The sequence below is a fragment of the Pararge aegeria genome, chromosome 27 (assembly GCF_905163445.1).
Source record: "Pararge aegeria chromosome 27, ilParAegt1.1, whole genome shotgun sequence".
Taxonomy (NCBI): domain Eukaryota; kingdom Metazoa; phylum Arthropoda; class Insecta; order Lepidoptera; family Nymphalidae; genus Pararge; species Pararge aegeria.
Window position 1 is genome coordinate 5,813,465 of NC_053206.1, and position 21,926 is coordinate 5,835,390.

Sequence of the window (21,926 nt, forward strand, 5' to 3'; positions counted from 1 at the left end):
AAACCGGAGCATCCTCAGGAGATGTTGACTTTACAATGAATATAGAACATTATAAATTACACCATATAGATTCCCCTGCTTTCGCGGAGTTTAGCAAATTAAGCTTAATTTTCATAATATAACTGTGTAGTGGTGTACAAATAAAGAGTTTAAATAATAGTAGGTACCTACGTTTAAAATGCCGCATTGAGTACATTTTGGCATATTACTGTTTTGCAGTATTAGCAACAGGAGGGTTATCTAACTACGAATAGTCGGAATAGATGCCGGTCAAGTATCCCACTGAATTCCCACAGCTGGGCATAATATGTATTTTTACATGATTTCCTTCAAAAACGAGGAGCTTCCTAAAAAAACATGCCACACCTACTAGCACACACGCTTCCACACCCACAGCCACACCCGCTTCCATTCCCGTTCAACACCCACGGTAGCACCCAAAACCACTGCCACACCCAAACCCACAGCCATACCATCAAGCACACCCATAGCCACACCAACAGCCATTCCCACCACGCCCACGCACGGTTTTTTAATAATAATAATAATAATAATAAATTTTATTTCATTAACAATTACATTCATAACTTAATATACTTGTACCAGGAGGTCTCGCTCTCCTATAACAATGTACCTATATTGAGCTAGTTTTTCTAATTCAGCTGTACCTATATTATTAATTTTTTTTTTGTCATGCTTGCATGCAAACTTGTGGAGTGTGTATGTGTGTGTGGGTGTGCGTGGGAGTGTGTGGGTCTTTGTGTGATGGTGTTTGTGAGTGTGTGCTTATGTAATAGTTATTATTTGTTTATTAAATTGACTTATGTAAAAATACTTTTAAATCAATTTGAATGGGTTCTCTAGTAGAAATTCCGTTTCTTCTTATGTTTTTGTTTTCAACCATTGAGCCAGCCTATTTTTGATTTAATAATGATTACTACCGTATATATTTAGAATTTCATTACTTTCATTGTACAGGTTGGCAGATTTTTTCTTATAGTGATTGCGTGAAAATAAAGTTTTTGCTGCCAAAACTTTTATTACATTATTTTTTCTTCTTCTGCTACACATTTCAGACTCATTATTAAGAGTTTTGTGCACTTTTAGAATAGTCTGCAAAATATAAAACTGTCTCACGCTTAATTTTTGACTTGATGAGTAGAGCAAGTGTGTGTTTAATAAACAGTTTTATTTTTAATATTCGCTTTGGAATGGCGACCCCGCACTGGTTAACGCAGTGTTGGTCGTCCCCCAACGCGGTGGACAGATGACATCAGGCGAGTCGCTGGGACCCGCTGGAGGCTATCGGCCCGGGACCGTGGATTGTGGAACTTCATGACGATAATGACATGTCTGCCATGATCTGCCACTGAATTTCTCAATTCAAACCAGTAGTTCCTGAGATTGGCGTGTTTAACCAACCAAACTGTCACGTTCCGCTTTGACACCGAAACATCCTCATGAGATATTGAATCATTGCTAACAGCAATTATTCTTTATAAAGTCGAATTTCCCGTATTGGCAAATTAATGACTAATGACAAATTAAGCTGAATGCTCACCGTGCTATTAGCTAAAATACGCAATTTGCGCTACTGAAATTAAGCTGATAACGCTCATTCTGATAATCGCCTGAATAATTTAATTATTATTTATTACTTAGTTAAGCAAAGACGTACTGCAGTGTTTCCATTCTGCTACTTAAACTTACCTTTTAAAGCGTCATCTAATGGCGGAAATACTAACTATTTTAGTTTCAAAAAATGGTGACAGGTGGCGCTGTTATAAAATTTAATTTAGTTCCAAAAACTGATCTCAGATGGCGCTGTTATAAAATAACATCAGGAAAGTAGACGGCTCTAAATTAATATGTTATCTGTGAAATTAGTATTAATATTCCTTTGTCATGAAAGTATTATTATTTTCTTTTGCCATGTAGTGACGGCAGATCCGAATATAGATGTCACCACCTCTCTTCTTCCAGCAGGTGTCATAGATCAGAATATAGATGTCATCACCACTCCTCTTCCAGCAGGTGTCATACGAAATAATAATTTTTTTTCCTTTGTCACAGGAAATATAACGAAGAACGGGTAGCAGCTGTTCTACTACTACCATTTACTGCGATCACCAACCCGTCGTCCACCAGCGTGGTGATTACGGGCTATTAGGAGAGAACTTTAGTCCAGCGTGGTCATGGTTAGTCCACCACGCACTGGGCCAGCGTGAATTACATAAATAATGTTCTTTAGGACATAATAAAATGTTTTATTGTAACAGTATTTAATAACACCACAATGGCGATAATTTTATTATTTAACTTAATAGATACAATATTATTGCTACCACACGGAACTACATGGATGGTAAAGTTTGTTACGCGGACTTGGGCATGGAGTATTCAAATCACGCAGATGTTCTTGGTCAGCGGAAATTATACCTAACATGAAGAATGAAAGTTGGAAGCGAAAACGTCGAGATTATATTATGTGTTTTATAGTCATAATTAACGTACCAAGAAGATGGCCCACCTCATGGTAAGTGGAAAAGCATGACCTATAAACAAAGCCTGCGAATTGCAGGGCATGCAAGGGATTATACTTCTGTCTTTTTTATTTCTATTGTTCTTTTATTTTCCTAACTTCATAGTGGTGTACAAATAAAGAGTTAAATAATAATAATAATAAGGGACACGTCCCGCAACGTGCTGTCCTGTTACCATCAACCTGAACCGTTATTGTGTCCAAAGGCCTTGCATGCCTGTAATTAAACCCAAAACCACGACCTACAGACTAAAAAACAGCATTACAACAATAAATGAATGAATGTATGAATACATTTATATTGCACACCACATAAAAATACAGGAAAAGTAGCAGAAACAATACAGAAATAACGTGTACAGAAACGTGTAGCAGAAATAAGTGCATGTTATGATATATGGAGCCGAGCCGTGGACACTGATAGAAGACCTGATCCACAAATTTAAAATCGAGCGAGCTATTTTGGGACTCTCTCTTCGGGATAGAATTCGCAACGACGAAATCCGTAGGAGAACCAAGGTCACCGACAATGCTCAAAGGATAAGCAAGTTGAAGTGGCAGTGGGCGGGTCATGTATGTCGTACGACCCATGGCCGTTGGGGCAGACGTGTTCTACAGTGGAGACCGCGAATCGGTAAGCACAGTGTGGGACGACCTCGAGTCCGCTGGACAGATAACCTTAAAAAGGTGGCTGGAAGCGGCTGGATCAGAAAGGCGGAGGACCGTGTGTGGTGGCGCTCTCTTGGAAAGGCCTATGTTCAGCAGTGGACGCTTGTAGGCTGTTGATGATAGATGAAGTGCATGTATGCCTATAAGTCGCTGTACTCCACTTTGCTATTACGGCGCAACACGATACCATGCTGTCATTAACGTCGACGTCAACGGTGACGAAAACCGATAAAAAGTTTTTACTTCAATAAACCTAATAATTGGATTGTGAAATTGATATCGTTATCAACAGTCTCTTGTAAAATGGCCAACTGCAGGATATGCCCATAATCATCACGCTGGGCAGAAGGAATGATGATTGCAGTAGATGGCTGTAGTAGTAGCACAGAGAAAGCTTATGCGCGCTCTCCGTTATATTCCCTAGTCGCCTCGTATGACACCCGCCGGCAGAAGAGCGATGGTGACAACTGTATTCACATCTGCCGTCGCCACACGGCACAACCTGTTACACAAAACAACACAAATACCTACTGAATCGTCTGTTGGTATTTTTTAAACTATGCCTGATAACTTTATTGGCACTGTTTATCTCAAAAGCCGGCAATAACGTGCACATAGTGATGTGACAAGATAATATATCGATAAAATATTAATTTATTTATTTATTTATACACAGTATTTGTAAGTTGTATACCACAGAAAAAAATTACTGTATTAGAGGAAACTTAAAGAGTAGGATACAAAAGGCGGCCTTATCGCTTAGTAGCTATCAGGCGAAAACCAAGAGCACCTGATTGGTGGTTATTATTACATACGTAGGTATGTAATAATAACCACCAATCAGGTTATCTTGGTACTCGTTGGTCTCTTGATATTCGTAAATACCTATGTAATTACGAATAATAACACAATAATACTCATTCACTTTTTTTTTGATGCTGATGTTTATGTGCATATTATTTTACATTCTGTAAGTGTCCCTTTTTGTTCATTGTCTTGTTAAAGTTGAGTTGCGAGGATTCGGTGACCACGGAGATATGCTCCTTTGTCAAACATTTCTATTTTATTTTAAAAAAATGATAGTTTTTCGAACAAATTATTATCCAAAAATGATTTAATAACAGTACATATTCGTGTATATGTCAGGTGACATATAAAATCGATGCATGGTAGTGTGTTTTGTTTATTAATTTAATGTATGCTTTATGCATAATTTAATAAAATAATAAGCATTCTGTACACCTAATAAACACAGCTTGGAGGCACGTCTTTGTCAGTAAGCTGGTAACTATTCACTGCCAAAGCCCCAGGCTAACCTATATTAACGGCCCAGTGGCGCAGTGGGCAGCGACCCTGCTTTCTGAGTCCAAGGCCGTGGGTTCGATTCCCACAACTGGAGAATGTTTGTGTGATGAACATGAATGTTTTTCAGTGTCTGGGTGTTTATCTGTATATTATAAGTATTTATGTGTATTATATTCATAAAAAAATATTCATCAGCTATCTCAGTACCCATAACACAAGCTACGCTTACTTTGGGGCTAGATGGCAATGTGTGTATTGTCGTAGTATATTTATTTATATATTTATTTATATATATTAACAATAACTCGTAATTTCACCATCCGAGTCGACGTTATGTCGATAAAATAATGTACGGTTACATCACTTTATCGACATAACGCGTGTGGTGCTACAAACATCTCTAAACACAATCAGTCGTGCCCTCTCCGTCGTAGGCCGAGGACGTCTCGTTATAATTCGCAGACCATAACCCAATCGCGACAATATGCAGGAGTTTGAAGCTACAGGTCAGTAATTCAATTATTATTCAAATTTCCAACCAGTATTGTAGGAGACTAAAAAAAATATAATATCAACTTACAAGGGAAAAAACTTTTCCACCACTTTATGTCCACTATTTTATGTCTCCAGCAGGGCTAGCACGGGCAGGAGACAAAAATTATATCCCCCGATTATATCTCCTGATAAGGGATATAACTAACGTGTCCACCTGCTAAAGCCCGGGAACATGGAATACCTAGTAGAAGTTTACCTTCGTTTATTATTACACATACACCCATGCCGTGCAACAGGGCTAGGACAGGCAGGAGACAAAAATTAACACTTAAGTATATCCCCTGTCAGGGGATATACTTAAGTGTGTTTCCTGACTTAATGAAACATAGTAAAATAGTTCCTTTGTTTAAATCGGGTAGTACTACTGACCCCACCAACTTTAGAACAATATCAGTACTACCAACTTTCAGTAAAATTTTCATAAGTATGATCTACTTCAGAACAAACAATTTGGTTTTACACGAGGTCGCTCAACAATCGACGCTGGTGTTGAGCTAATACAAAATATATTTGAAGTCTGGGAGGAATCTAGTGCTTGGCGTTTTCTGTGATTTGTCCAAGGCGTTTGACTGTGTTCAACATGAAACATTAGTCAGAAAATTACACCATTACGAAATTCGGGGTGTAGCTCTTGACTTGATGAGTTACTATTTGCACGATAGAATTCAAATGGGTCGGTTGTGAAAATTGGTGTTCCACAAGGGTCTATATTAAGACCTTTTCTATTTCTTTTTTACATTAATGACCTGCCTTACCTTGTTAAGGACAGTATTGTTTGCTTGATACGGGATAGTATTGTTTGCTGATGATGCATCACTTATGTTCAAAATTAAGAGACGTGAATTAGCTTTTGACGATGTAAACAACTCTCTCGCTAAAGTAGTACAGTGGTTTGAAGCCAATAATTTGGTTCTAAATGGAAAAAGAAACAAATGCATAAAATTCACATTACCAAATGTTAAACATGTAAAAACCACTTTACTACTTAATAATGAGGAATTGAATCTGGTGGATACGGCAGTTTTTCTAGGAATAAAGTTAGATGCTAAACTTCAATGAGGGCCCTCATGTAAATAATTTATCGAAAAGGCTTAGCTCTGCCGCCTATGCATTGAAGAAGATACGCCACATAACGGACATAGAAACTGCTAGGCTAGTATATTTTAGCTACTTTCACAGCATTATGTCATATGGAATTTTACCATGGGGTAATGCTGCTGATCAAAAAAATGGATCCGAGAGAGTCATTGAGAGATAATTTAAAATTGGTTAGATAATGACAGTCTTTAGCCAATACATATTTGAAAATTTAATGTGTGTTCACAAAAATATATCTAAATTTAAGAAAATTTTACTGCAATAATTTAAACATTAGAAGGAAAAATAAACTTGCAGTGCAATATACTAGACTACATAAAATAAGTAATTCATTTAAAGGATACAATTTTACAATAAACTACCAGTTGATCTTGGATATGTCATTGAAAAAGTTCAAAGTTTGTATTAAACGTAAGCTTAAAGAAAAGTCCTATTATAGTATTAAGGACTACGTCAACGATAAAAATGCTTGGGTGGAAATTATTGCTCTAACCAGATTGCTTCTTTAATAGTTTTACAAGACAATGTGAGGTGGTGATAACAAAAAAAAATAACAACCGGCTAAGTTTGTTATGGGCTTCTTCTTAGGCTTCTTTTAAGTTGACGAATTTAGTTATCGCCATCATCTCACTCCTATGTCATATTTTACATAATAAATAATAAATAAATATACTACGACAATACACACATCGCCATCTAGCCCCAAAGTAAGCGTAGCTTGTGTTATGGGTACTGAGATGAATATTTTTATGAATAATATACATAAATACTTAGAATATACATATAAACACCCAGACACTGAAAAACATTCATGCTTATCACACAAACATTTTCCAGTTGTGGGAATCGAACCCACGGCCTGGGACTCAGAAAGCAGGGTCGCTGCAAACTGCGCCAATCGGCCGTCAAACATGTAATGTACGCATCAAAAGTTAAATAGCACCTTGCCTATTTGAATAAACAAATATTTGACTTTTTTTTTGACTTTGTATTGGGTCGGTAATGGTTTCATGTGATGATGACGAGTGAGTAAGAATTACGCTGGTAGTTACGTCTGTGTCATTGGGGTTATCAGAAGTAATGTAGTCTAAGCGATCACGTAATATTCAAGAAAATACAAATAAACTACAGTAAATCTGTTATAATGGTTTGATTTGTTTCTTATTATTACTTAACTAAATTAAGCGAAGCGTTGAGGTGGGTATTACTTGTTACGCACACCGAGTGATTCTCCAACTTAAAATGTGGTACAGTAAATTAATTATAAAGTGGGTAAACAATTAAACTTTGAGAAACCAATGTTCATGACATTGAGTTGGTGGGTATTTTGATATAAATACGACTGCATTATCGATGCACCGCAGTCGGCAGTCCTACATGGACTCGAACGATGCAAAGATACCTCCGGTGTCTTAGTCGTTTAACAAATGTCACTTTTTTATTCTTTATTGCTTTTATAAATAATAAATAAGTGAATATAAATAGACAAATGTTGAGAAAAAACACTATGAGTGTCAAACTCATGATATTTTTAAATCTCTTTTTATTATTTAAACTAAATAAAAAATGGTTTAAAAAAGTTCTGTCTTAGACGTCCGTGTGTCTGTATGTGCGGATCCCGTATATTGTGGTCACGATAACGAGCGAAATACTTTTTTTTTATAGGCTTCAGTATTTTGAGGAATTACTTTTCGCAGTATTAGAAGTAGTTTAATTATTTTTTACATAATATAATCTCAATTTTATTGCAATGAATGAGATTATGAGGCGTGTACTTTTGGATTTTCCAACTATTTCACTATATCAATTTCGGATCGTATAACAAAACGATACTTTGTCCTGACTGAGATAAATATATCAGATATGCTAGACTCACACCCTGCCTTTTTTTTATTCCACTACAAGTTAGCCCTTGATCGCAATCTCACCTGGTGGTAAGTGATGATCCAGTCTAAGATGGTTACGGGCTAACCTGTGAGGGGTATGATATTTATATTAAAGCCATAATCTAATCGGTTTTTACGCGACATCGTACCGGAACGCCAAATCACTTAGCTGATCTGACCTATAAAAATCTCCCCCTAAACCAAAAATATAAAATAAATAAATAAATAAGTCGGTAACTAAATCGCTTAGCGGCTCGTCTTTGTCGGTCGGGTGGTGACTAGCCACGGCGGAAGCCTTCAACCAGACCAGAGAACATCAGAAATTATAAATTTCCACATTCGTCTGCCGGATTGAACCCGGACCTCCCACTCTAATCACCTCTGCGCCAAGGGGAACGTCAAAACGAGGCTGAACGAAAGCTTATAATATACCACGCCCTATGAAACGTGCGTCATAAAAAAACGATCGATAGTTCTTCTATTTATCAATAGCTTCATTGAAACAGTATATTCTTGCTTCTGTCGGTGTATATATTAACGGCCGATTGGCGCAGTAGGCAGCGAGTCCTGCTTCTGAGTCTAAGGCCGTGGGTTCGATTCCCACAACTGGAAAATGTTTCTGTGATGAACATGAATGTCTTTCAGTGTCTGGGTGTTTATATGTATATTCTAAGTATTTATGTATATTATTCATAAAAATATTCATCAGTCATCTTAGTACCCATAACACAAGCTACGCTTACTTTGGGACTAGATGACGATGTGTGTATTGTCGTAGTATATTTATTTATTTGTATAGATTTTTACTCTTATAACACAAATAAGATACCGTGGTCTCACCTGTCATATCGAGAATAATTTATTTCAAGTAGGCCTAAATATATTGACGGCCGACTACCCATTGACATCTTGGAGATGTCTCTTAAAAAGTTCAAAGTTTTTATTAAACGTAAGTTTAAAGAAAAGTCCTACTATAGAATAAAGGACTACGTAATCGATAAAAAATCTTGGGTGTGAATTATTGCTCTAACCAGCTTGCTCTTATAATAATTTTAAATGACATTGTGAGATGGTGATAACAAAAAAACACCCGGCTGTTTGTTGTGGGCTTCTTCTTAGACCAGGACGCGTTTGGAACCCTCGTAGCTTTAGTTTTAAGTTTGCGAATGTGGTTATCGCCATCCATCTCACTACCGTGTAATTCTTATGTACGCATCAAAAGTGCCACCTATGGGCCTACTTAAATAAAGATATTTTTAACGCTGACTGGCTTTATAATTCCAATTAGAAAACACATAATAAATAAAGAAATAATAAATATACTAAGACAATACACACATCGCCATCTAGCCCCAAATTAAGCGTAGCTTGTGTTATGGGTACTAAGATAGCTGATGTATATTTTTATGATTAATGTACAAATAATCACCCAGACACTGAACAACGTTCACGTTCACACAAAAATTTTCCAGTTGTGGGAGTCGAGCCCACGGCCTTGAACTCAGAAAGCAGGGTCGCTGCCCACTGCGCCAATCGGTCGTCAAAAATAATTACAAACTAAAATTAATATTTACAAAAAATATAAACCGCAACTGTTCAATTATGGGCGTGGTACCCAAAATGTAAACTAAAATTTAAATGTACACAGTCTTATTTATTTTATGTGATCTAGATTTGATCAAGGATTGAAAAACCGCAATACGTTACAATTCTTTAACGATATCCTTGGCGCAACGTTGAGCGCTATGAGTTTTAATAGGAGGTCTCTGGTTCGATTTTCGAGGGGCAATTTGGTAATTTATAATTTTTGAATTTTCTTTCTGTCTTTGGCCGTGGCTAGCTGTTTTCTACGCGACACCGTACCGGAACGCTAAATCGCTTAGCAGCACGTCTTTGTCGGTGGGCTGGTCGAAGCCTCCAACCAAACCAGACCAGAGGAATAATAAATAAATAAATATACTACGACAATACACACATCGCCACCTAGCCCCAAAGTAAGCATAGCTTGTGTTATGTGTACTATTTATATGACTAATATACATAAATACTTAGAATATACATATAAACACCCAGACACTGAAAAACATTCATGCTCATCACACAAACATTTTCCAGTTGTGGGAATCGAACCCACGGCCTTGGACTCAGAAAGCAGGGTCACTGCAAACTGCACCAATCGGCCGTCAAATTTAAGTTTAAGTTAGGGGCCATCCATAAAGTACGTCACACGAATTTTAGGACTTTTGAACCCCTCCCCCCGTCCTTGTCACAGGTTGTCACATTTTTATAACCCCCCCTCCTGATGTGACGTCACACATTTTTTAAATTTATGTATGTATTTAAAAATAATCGAGAGAAAACAGCTATTTTCATTTTTTTACTTTTTTTTATTAAATAATAATCTAATAAAATCAAAATTTTTAACTCACATCCACACTTTGCGTTTTAGTATTTTAAAATTTAACATGTGTTGTCACAAAAGTATTGACCCCCCCATGCCCCTTGTCACACGATGTCACACTTCGGTGATACCCTCCCTCCCTATTAACGTGTGACGTACTTTATGGATGGCCCCTTATTTAATTAGAGGAAATTTAAAAATTATAAATTCCCATGCTTCCCCTGCCAGGAATCGAACATGGGACCCCCCACTTGAAACCACAGCCAGGCAGATCTAAATAGTATAACTTTCCAGAGCACCAACACGTGAGGTACAACCCGCTGAAGGATGAATGGATTCTGGTATCCCCGCACCGCTGCAAACGACCCTGGAGCGGCCAGACCGAGCTGCCCCCAGAGGAACAGCCCCCGGACCCCAATAACCCTCTGAGGGCTGGAGCTGTGCGGTCCAATGGACAGGTAAACTAATACAGACAGGCTCTGAGAAGTAGGTTTTAGGGGCGCCGCTAAAGCCAGACTGAACAGACCCCGGACCCCAAAAAACCTCTGAGGGCTGTAGCAGTGCGGTCCAATGTGCAGGTAAACTAATATATAGTGGCCCCGAGGAGTAGGTTTTAGGGACGCCGCTAAGACCAGACTGAACAACCCCCAAACCCCAAAAAACCTCTGAGGGCAGGAGCAGTGCGGTCCAATGGGCAGGTAAACTAATATAGAGTGGACCCGAGGAGTAGGTTTTAGGGGCACCGCTAAAGCCAGACTGAACAGACCCCGGACCCCAAAAACCCTCTGAGGGCACGAGCAGTGCGGTCCAATGGGCAGGTAAACTAATATAGACAGGCTCCGAGAAGTAGGTTTTAGGGGCGCCGCTAAGTCCAGACCGAACAGCCCAGCTCTCGGACCCTAAAAACCCTCTGAGGGCTGGAGCAGTGCGGTCCAATGTGCAGATAAACTAATATATAGTGCCCCGAGAAGTAGGTTTTAGGGGCGCCGCTAAAGCCAGACTGAACAGACCCCGGACCTCAAAAAACCTCTGAGGGCTGGAGATGTGCGGTCCAATGTGCAGGTAAACTAATATAAAGTGCCCCGAGGAGTAGGTTTTAGGGGCGCCGCTAAGTCCAGACCGAACAGCCCAGCCCCCGGACCCCAAAAACTCTCTGAGGGCTGGAGCAGTGCGGTCCAATGGGCAGGTAAACTAATATAGACAGGCTCCGAGAATTAGGTTTTAGGGGCGCCGCTAAAAAGTTTGTGAGCTAGCAACATTATGTGTGCGATGCGTTTTTACTGTTTTAAGACAAAGCACTAATGACTAAATGCGGCTTCTGTACGTTCTTAATTCTATGATCGGGGGGATATTCTTCAATGCTAGCCGTTCTGCAATGAAAACAGTATATCATGAATTTCCTCTAATGAAGTCACCTCTTCCAGAGAAACCCGAACTACACATCAACGTACGTGTTCCCGAACGATTTCCCAGCTCTCCTGGAGAGAGTGCCGGAGCCGCCAGCTCCAGACCATCCCTTATTCCAGGCGACGCAGGCCAAAGGAACTTGCAGGTTTTTTTTTAATTCCACTACAACTTTAAAACTCCTTCTTATCGTATGAAGTTCACTTTTCTGACTCTGAGTATACTACTTTTCAGAGAACTAAGTTCTACGAGCACTCGTTTACAGTGCAAGCCATAGATAGAGCTGTGAAATGCGCTCCCAACCGACATAAGGCAGTCTAAAATCACTTGATATATTTAAGAAAGCTATTATGAAAATAAAGCTTAATTTACTATACTCCGCGAAAAGCAGGAGAATCTGTATGGTGTAATTTATAATATCTTCAATCCTTATACTCCACACCAAACAGATCTTCGGCAAATATTCAATGCATATTTAATGTAATATTCAAAATCAAAATTCATTTATTTCAAGTAGGCCTAATTTGTAAGCACTTCCGAAACGTCAAGTCAGTCTGTTTGTAGTGACGCTACCACCGGTTCGGAAGGCTGATTCCACTGAGAAGAGCCGGCGAGAAACTCAGCAGATTGCTCGTTTTCGCTCCGAAACCGGAGTATCCTCAGGAGAAATTCTTTATTGCACACAATTAAGGTCACTTCTGTGGGATGCAACTTGTGTTGATACCCTAGCTGCATCACACATCCAGGCCACCTCGTCAATAGTAGGTGCGGCTGCTTCCAGTGTCGAGCAGGCCAAGAGGCGTAAATACGAAAACCTGGATAGCAGCTTCATTTTTGTGCCTTTTGGAGTAGAGACTTTGGGACCGTGGGGTCCGGAGGCAAGAGCCCTTTTCAAGGATTTATCGAAAAGGGTTATCGAGTCTACCGGTGATCCTAGAGCGGGCAGTTACCTTGGCCAACGAATTAGTTTGGCCATCCAAAGGGGCAATGCTGCCAGCATCTTAGGAACTGTGCCTCGCTGCGGTGGTTTCGAGGACGTTTTAGATTTTATTTAGTTTTAAATAGTTTATTTTAGTTTATATTTATATTTTAAAGAAACAATATTATTAAGGGATAAAGATAATATAAATTGAAAACATAAGAAGAATAAAAAATGCGCAAAGGCGGTCTTATCGCTTTAACACGCAGGAGATGTTGACTTTACAATAATACTTACAATTATTAGCTTAAAATTAGATGCTTTTTTTTTACAGAGAATAAAAAATCATATTATTGTCTTCTTTAACTTTTTTTTTCTCAGAGTAATGTGTTTCCACCCGGACTCTGCTATGACAATACCACTGATGTCTGTTAAAGAAATTCTGGCTGTTATTGACGAGTGAGTTTTGAGTTATATATCAACTGAGAGCGGGTAGCAAGCTCCTCTGTGCTACTACTTCTGTCTACTGCGATCACCAACCCGTCCGCCCAGAGTGGTGATTGTGGGCTGACACTCCAGATTTATAAAAAAGTTTGTTTTATACACATCATATCAATCAGAAGGGGTTAAGGCCGTACGCTGACCCAGTGTGGATTGGTTAACTCCCACACCTATGAGATCATCATGGAGAACTCTCAGGCAGTGGGATGCACTCCATATATGCACAAATGCACTGCCTACCCTTTTTTTTTTTTTTTTTGCGAATTGATAAAGGAGGACGGAGGTTAAGTGGGACTTCTAAAGGGGGGGTAAATGTTCGGGGAACCCATTGTATACCACACCCCAGCCGATTGCTGTTTTTATTTATTTTTTATGTTCTTGCTGCTTTATGCGTACCGTGGTTAAAAACCCTATTCACGCCACTGCTCATTCCCTCACCATGTTTTCCTATACCATTGAAGAAGGTGATATTTTAAAATAAAAACTTTTAAAAATATTAAATTCTGTTGCCCACGAATTCGTCTGCGATTGATTTTGTTTTTTGATGTGGCATTAAATTCAGTCTGAGTTCTGTCCTCTATATCCAACCACAGTTTGGGCAAAATTAAACACATATTATACTTAACAACTATAGTACAAAAATAATTATTTAAATTGGTTATAATTTGTGGGAGTTATGGTGTAAAATCGTCAAACACTCATCCCCTCTTCCGAAGGAACCGAGCTTAATGTCAGGATAAAATGTATCCTATATTACTTCTAAAACTTCCAAGAATATGTGTACAAAGTTTCATGAGGATCGGTCAAGTAGTTTTTGCGTGAAAGCGTAACAAACAAATTTACATTGACATTTATAATATTAGTAGGGATTATTAACTTTTTAGTAAATAACTGTTTTTTAAAAGTATATTTAATCTATATATATAAAAATGTTATGTTGGTTTGTGTACGCTTCAAAAACTCAAAAAGTTCTGCACCGATCGAGCTGAAATTTTAGCATGATACTCGTATATAATACGCATCAAGGATTGTTTTTATCTATTTTTCTCAACCATTCATTCACGATGTGCCACAGCGAAGCGTGACAAGGTACAAGCTAGTAACTAATAAAATTCATTTCCGCAGTCAACTCTTTTTCATTGTGTAATTCCAGATGGATCAACCAGTTACACGAGCTGGGTAGACGCTACACATGGGTGCAAATCTTCGAAAACAAGGGAGCAATCATGGGGTGTTCTAACCCCCATCCCCACTGCCAAATATGGGCATCCAGCTTCCTACCTAACGAGCCTAGGATAAAGGATAGGTATACTTCTTATAATACCCGACGGCCGATTGGCGCAGTGTGCAGCGACCCTGCTTCTGCTGAGTCCAAGGCCGTGGGTTCGATTCCCACAACTGGACAATATTTGTGTGATGAACATGAATGGTTTTCAGTGTCTGGGTGTTTATCTATATATTATAAGTATTTATGTATATCTTCTATATACGAGATATCTTATATATATAAAAGAGAAAGTGTGTGGGTATGTTCCGTATAGGCTCCGAAAAGCTGGACCGATTTCAATGAAACTTTCAGGCAATCTCCGGATTGACCTGGCGAGTAATCCTGTAAAGTTTGGTGACGATCGGAGCACTCCTATTTATGAACTGTCAAAATGTCTAATAAGTAATACAGCTTTTATTTACTATGATGATGTTCTATTGTCGGGTGTACATGGGTGTAGATAATGATCTTCACCCGCTCGAGAAGATAATAGAAGAGAATGAATGCAGAGAGAAATAAATGATTTAATATATTATGAGACTTAAATTAAAAATTTAATGATGCAAGTTTATTGTTTAAATAAAATAAAGCAAAATCTAGCCCGGCGAAGCGGGCTGGGTACGCTAGTTATTCATAAAAAATATTCATCAGCTATCGTAATACCCATAACACAAGCTACGCTTACTTTGGGACTAGATGGCGATGTGTGTATTGTCGTAGTATATTTATTTTTTTATATTTAATAACTAAAGAAAAGCCGGAGTGTGCGGTTGTACGCTCTAATCTCCGAAAGTACTGGTTCGAATTGGTTTTTTTATGTGTTGGCTAATCAATATATCTAGGAAGGCTATGGGCTATAACATAAAGCTACGACCAATGCGTGATTAAGCAAGCGCAGGGCCCGTAGCAAATTCTTTAAAAGAGCCCACCCATGATCTGCTATGGGTTCTTGAGTATAAAGTGGTAGAAACACAATTCAATACACAATGCGTATCTTAAATGCGTATCTTAATTTTTTGCCGGCCGGTTGGCGCAGTGGGCAGGGACCCTGCTTTCTGAGTCCGAGGCCGTGGGTTCGATTCCCACAACAGGAAAATGTTTGTGTGATGAACATGAATGCTTGTCAGTGTCTGGGTGTTTATATGTATAAGTATTTATTTGTATTATATTCATAAAAATACTCATCAGCTATCTGGGTACCAGTGGCGTGCATAGAGGATATGCACAGGGTATGCAGATGATATAAAATGAGTTATATTAATCCAGTACGTGTTGTGAAAACAAAGTCAAAGTCAAGTCAAAGTCAAATATTTCTTTATTCAAATAGGCACATAGATGGCACTTTTGATGCGTTATTATATACAAAATGTGTACATAGCAGCGAGTAGTGATGGCGATAACTACAATCGTAAACTTAAAACTAAAGCTACGGGGGTTCCAATCGCACCCTGGTCTATGAAGAAGCCCACAACAAACTTAGCCGGGTAAACTTAAGGGTAGGCTTTTTATAACTCTTACAAAGCCTACCCGTAAGTTATATATAACTCGTACTGGAGATTTTTATAATTTTACTAGCTGTTGCCCGCGACTTCGTCTGCGTTAGATTTTGTTTTTAAAGTATTCAGTATCGCTAAGCCTTAGATGAATATAGTAGTATATATATATATATATATATATATATATAACATGTGACTGTCAATTAATTATAGACAAATAATTTGCAATAAAATTAAATTGCGACTATAATTAAAGATCTAAGCTATCCTATCTCTTAAGTTGGACCAGACTGCTCATGGTGTGCCAATTTTATTTAAAATCGGTTAAGTAGTTTAGGAGTCCATCGCGGACAAACATCGTGACAGGAGATTTATATATATTAAGATGTAATCTGCATACTCTGTGCATACCTTGTATGCACGAAACTGCTTAGTACCCATAACACAAGCTACGCTTACTTTGGGACTAGATGGCGATGTGTTTATTGTTGTAGTATATTTATTACTTATTATTTTATTTATTTGTGAGTTTACGGCGAAGGAAAACATCGTGCGGAAACCTGCATGCCTGAGAGTTCTCTCCATAACATTCTCAATGGAGGTGGAGTCCACCAATTCGCACTTGGCCAGCGTGGTGGACTACGGCCTGAACCTCTTCTCAGAATGAGAAGTCATTCTGAGGATGCTGATGATTTTATAGGATGATAATGATACTGAGAATTATAGTTTAATATTTTATTTATTATTTATTTTATTTAACTCTTTATTTGTACACCACAATGAAGTCAGGAAAATAAAAAAAAACAAAAGAAATACAAAGACAGAAGTAGAATACAAAAGGCGGCAAATACTTATCGCTAAGTAGCGATCTCTGCCAGGCAACCTTTGGATTAGGACAAGATGAGAGAGAGCGGACAGGTGGTGTAAAATTATTATAAACGTACATTCAAATAGCTAAATACAAATACATATTTTCAGGTGCCAAAAGGAATTTTACACAAAGTACGGCAAACCTTTGCTAGTGGATTATTTGAATCAGGAAATGATGAAGAAAGTGAGTGTATATTTTTTTGTATTATTGTTTTATCCTATTATATTATACTAGCTGACTCGTGCAACTTTGTCTGCACCAAATCGGTTATTACCGGAAAGCACAAATAAACTGTCATTATCTAAAATTGAATCCTAGCTAGATCGATTTAACGTCCCCGAAACCTCCTGTATACTAAATTTTATGAAAATCGTTGGAGCCGATTCCGAGATTCCAATTATATTATATATACAAGAACTGCTCTCTTAAAGATATAAGATTATAATATTGTTTTCGAAGTGTGCGTGTTGCCAGTGATGTCTTACGGATGCGAGACGTGGTCGCTAACTATGGGCCTCATATGAAGGCTCAAAGTCACTCAGCGGGCGATGGAAAGAGCTATGTTAGGAGTATCTCTACGTGATCAAATCAGAAATGAGTAGAAGAACTAAAGTTACCGACATAGCTCAACGAGTCGCGAAGCTGAAGTGGCAATGGGCGGGGCACATAGCTCGGAGAACCGATGGACGTTGGGGTTCCAAGGTGTTGGAGTGGCAACCCCGCATCGGTGAACGCAGCGTTGGTCGACCCCCAACCAGGTGGACAGACGACATCAAGCGAGTCGGGGAGCCGCTGGATACAAGCGGCCCAGAATCGTGGAGTTTGGAACTCCCTACAAAAGACCTATGTCCAGCTGTGGACGTCTATCGGTTGATTTGGTGATGATGATGTTTTATCTAGTTGTTGGGAAGCCGATGCGGTATACTTTTCACAGACCGTTTGTAGAACAAAACACAGAAGTACAAGATTTGCGACTCTGCAGCGAGTGACATAAGGTCCATTTTACTTTGACGATACAGAGTTTGATGTGCGAAAACGACACTCAACTGCGAGGGAGCAAATATTGTATTTTTTTTAAAATTATTTATACACTTTATTTGTACCTACACAAAAAAAAAATAAAAAAATGGTGGACGGTACAAGAGGAAACTTAAAGTATGATACAAAAGGCGGCCTTATCGCTACATACTCATATTCGAACAGCTAGCGACCTTTTCGACAGAGATTTTCAGGTAGGCCAGTTTTTAAACATGTTATATATACAACTTGTAACATAATTACGAAATAATATTCAAGTATTCGTAAGTATATTTTATAAGGAAACACTATGTAAAAACATTAAATCAAAAGAAGCACATATATTTTTCCATACAAACGAATTCAAAAAATTCTAAGTGTTTACATATTATGACAACCCTATGCATGATGAAAGACCGACACGTGCATAATACTTACGCTATGTGACGCGTACCTTATAAAGTTACAGGAGCCACATGATTTTAATTTTGCATGTTATGTTAGGGCTGTATCTTATTTCTTTCAGTAAAAACTATAGCAGTGGTTTACTCAAAAACTATTAGAGACTCAGAGAAAGTAAATAATGTACCTTATCAAAATTAAGCTTAATTTGCTATACTCCGCGAAAAGCAGGAGAATCTGTGTGGTGTAATTTATAATTTCTTCAATCCTTATAATCCACACCACACAGATCCTCGGCAATACACCCTCTACGCACGTTTCGCTCCGAAACCAGAGCATCATCAGGAGATGTTGACTTTACAATGAATAATTGTTAAGTAATAGTTGTTAAGTTTACTTATCACTTGACAATTATTCATTGTAAAGTATAACTTAACTAACTATAGTTCAGTGGGAGAGATAGCATATCTAAAAACTGACCTAAAATTCTTGTTTTTCCAACGTTGCTCCGTACTATTAGGCCACATATCATTAATTTTACAGGAAAGGATAGTTCTCCAGAACTCCGAATGGGTGGCCCTAGTCCCGTACTGGGCCGCTTGGCCTTATGAGACGATGGTGTTGCCCATAAACAATAGACCGCAGCGCATGTCCGACCTCAACGACAACCAAAAGATGGCGCTGGCTGAGATAATGAAACAACTCTGCACGAAATATGACAATTTGTTCAACTGCAGCTTTCCCTACAGCATGGGATGGCATGGTAAGGTTTTATCTCACAATAAAAAGTTTAAAACATGTAAAACATACTTAGGAAATACCAACTAAAAGCTAAATATGTTTGACACTGATGTTTGAAGAGTACTGTTGTCTGTGTCCGAAACTCGTCATCAGTTGAAATATATATAAGATCTTCTTCTTTGGGTTAATGGCTTTTTGTCATGCCTACATAGCACATTTTACTTCGCCAATGTCGAGTAGGTAGCTTAAAGAAAACACATATCTTGAGACCATTTTAGACCCTTTCAAATAAAAAAAGAATTTTGAAAATCCGTTAAGATGTGTCTAACTACTAACTAAAAAAGGAAACAACATGTGTATGTATTCTGTCTCATTCTCTCCTATACATTTATGTGTTTGTTTCTTTACATATTATTGAGTTTCCATGGTAACTAAAATATTTCTATCTCATTCTCTCGCGTACATTTATGTGTGGTTCTATCGTCACGTTTCATCGAGCTTAAAATTGTAATGTCGTAGTATATTAAAAAAAAAGCACAACGATTTTAGAGAAATTAAATATTCCGGTGATATAATTGATTCAATTGTACAAAAATCTCAAATTTTAATGTTGAGTGAAACTTGGTTGTTCGATAATGGGTCTTATAGTATTCCAAATTTATTTACTTATGTTTATTATGTCTTTTTCTTTAATTATATAGAAATATTTTTTTGGGATATTAAAATTAACTTTATATATATATATAGAATAGTAGCTTTGCAGAAATCCACAATATATTATGAAAATTAAGCTTAATTTGCTATTCTCCGCCAAAAGCAGAAGAATCTGTAATTGTAATTTATAATTTCTTCAATCCTTTGACTCCACAATAAACAGATCTTCGGCAATGTACCCTCCACGCACGTTTCGCTCCGACACCGGAGAATCCTCAGGAAATGTTGACTTTACAATGACCTTAACAACCTTAACAATGAATAATTCATTGTGAGTATAAGGATTGAAGAAATTATAAATTACACCATACAGACCCTCCTGCTTTTCGCGGAGTATAGCAAATTAAGCTTAATTTTCATTATAAACTTTATATAAACAGATATAATAATACTTTAAATGTATTGTAATACATTGAAAGTTTTATGTATTACATTATTTCTATTAATTTAGTTTTTTCTACAAACGTACAATAAGGCGAAAGATAACATTTTTGAAAAGATTTTTATCTTGTTGCTTAGGTGCCCCTACAGGTTCGTCCAGGAAGCCAGGCGACGCCCCCCACTGGCTGTTCCACGGTATTTACCTGCCGCCACTGCTGCGTTCGGCAACTGTGAAGAAGTTTATGGTCGGCTACGAGATGCTAGCCCAGCCCCAACGGGACTTGACTCCGGAGCAAGCTGCTGAAAGGCTGCGGGAATGCGATCACTTAGTTCACTACAAGAATAAATAGATGCTAAAAAATAGACATATTAATAGTTGTAATTTGGGTGTGCAAAATCTGTAAACTAAATTTACAAATGTAAAATTGGTTTTTGCCTGTCAAAAAAGGTTATGAAAATTGTTGTAACTGAAGGATATGTTATTATAGCTAAGTATACTATTTTATTATATCTAATTAAACATCTATGTTAAATAGACAGCTGTAAAATTTATGACATCTGTTTTTTTATGTGCCAGAAATGTTAATAGTTTAAAATAAGTTGTGCACAACTCTTAACTAAATTAACAGGTGTAAAAATAATGTTATCTCTGTCACAACGTTACCTTTCGAAAAGGATGGTGATAATTTGAATACAGCTTTAAATGTATGGTTCTTTTATACAAAGTTGCGGCCCGCTGCCTCGAAGAAATTGCTTAGAGTAATAAGGCCGCCTTTGCATGCTTTCATTTTTATATTATGTTATCTGTATCCTATTATGTTTTGCGTACAATAAAGTGTTTCGTCTTCCCATGTGGTGCAAAAAATGCTAATAATGTTAAATAAGGCGTGCACACCTTAATTGACAGATATAATTCCTGTTTTAGAAGATGGCATTACAGAGAGTTAAGAAAAGTCGGACTAGCAGATTTAAAGATTTTTTTACTAGTACTCATTTATACTGTATGTAATGCGCTCGTTTTTTTTTATTTCTGACGTTTCTAGAAAATGTAGGTTTCCATGTTAAAAATTTAAAATTAAAAAAAAAAATTAATTTATTCAGATAATAATAGTGTCGTTTTAACTCTGTATCTGTATCACCAACGTTCTAGCCAATATTAGCATTTAGCGCCAATTTCCTGTTACATGTTTTATTATCATACGAATTACGTATCATGTACTTAGACTTACGTAACTAGTTAGATAATAATTTATCGTAATTGAATTTTCTACCACAGTTGCTAAGGTACATAAATTATTATTTTTTCAATGTTTTCGTTTTATTTTACGTAAACAAAAGATTATCCTAATTATTTCAAGTAAGACAGAAGATATCGCTTAAAACCTACTGCTCATATTCCTTGCAGTAAGTTCAATGTCAAGAATCTAAATGCGCTATAGTCGTAAAAATGTAATAGGCCCGTTTTGACATTTGTCATCGCGACGTAACTAGTTATGGACCATAAGACTCGGGACTCGATACTCACGATAAATCAATTCAAGTTTTTATCAGTACTTGATTGATATTATTATGTATTGTAAAGTGTTCGTTCGTTCAAAGTATTCCTTTAACTTCACAACCAATACGCGTGACTGGCTGTTGATTATACGTCCACTTTTCAACATTTTGAAACAGAGTTAGTACTATATAACAACAAACACAAAAATCGAGTCAAATCACTATGTTTAAATTAATGTCCAAAATAGAAGAGCCATAGT

General features: G+C 37.5%; 1 protein-coding gene across 2 annotated transcripts; it reads left to right on the top strand.

Annotated features, from left to right (window-relative positions):
* The first annotated feature begins 4,936 nt into the window (after positions 1–4,936).
* LOC120635779 (probable galactose-1-phosphate uridylyltransferase) lies at positions 4,937–21,477 on the top strand. 2 transcript variants are annotated; one of them, XM_039906935.1, is made up of 9 exons: positions 4,937–5,022; positions 10,751–10,886; positions 11,615–11,642; positions 11,881–12,008; positions 13,161–13,238; positions 14,434–14,586; positions 17,022–17,097; positions 18,877–19,096; positions 20,308–21,477. In XM_039906935.1, exons 1-9 carry the CDS (start codon positions 5,001–5,003, stop codon positions 20,517–20,519), a joined length of 1,053 nt encoding a protein of 350 aa, XP_039762869.1. In that variant the 5' UTR covers positions 4,937–5,000; the 3' UTR covers positions 20,520–21,477. The 2 variants fall into 2 exon arrangements, with proteins under 2 accessions (XP_039762869.1, XP_039762868.1); XM_039906934.1 differs by lacking the exon at positions 11,615–11,642 and having other exon boundaries at positions 10,751–10,914.
* The last annotated feature ends 449 nt before the right edge of the window (positions 21,478–21,926 follow it).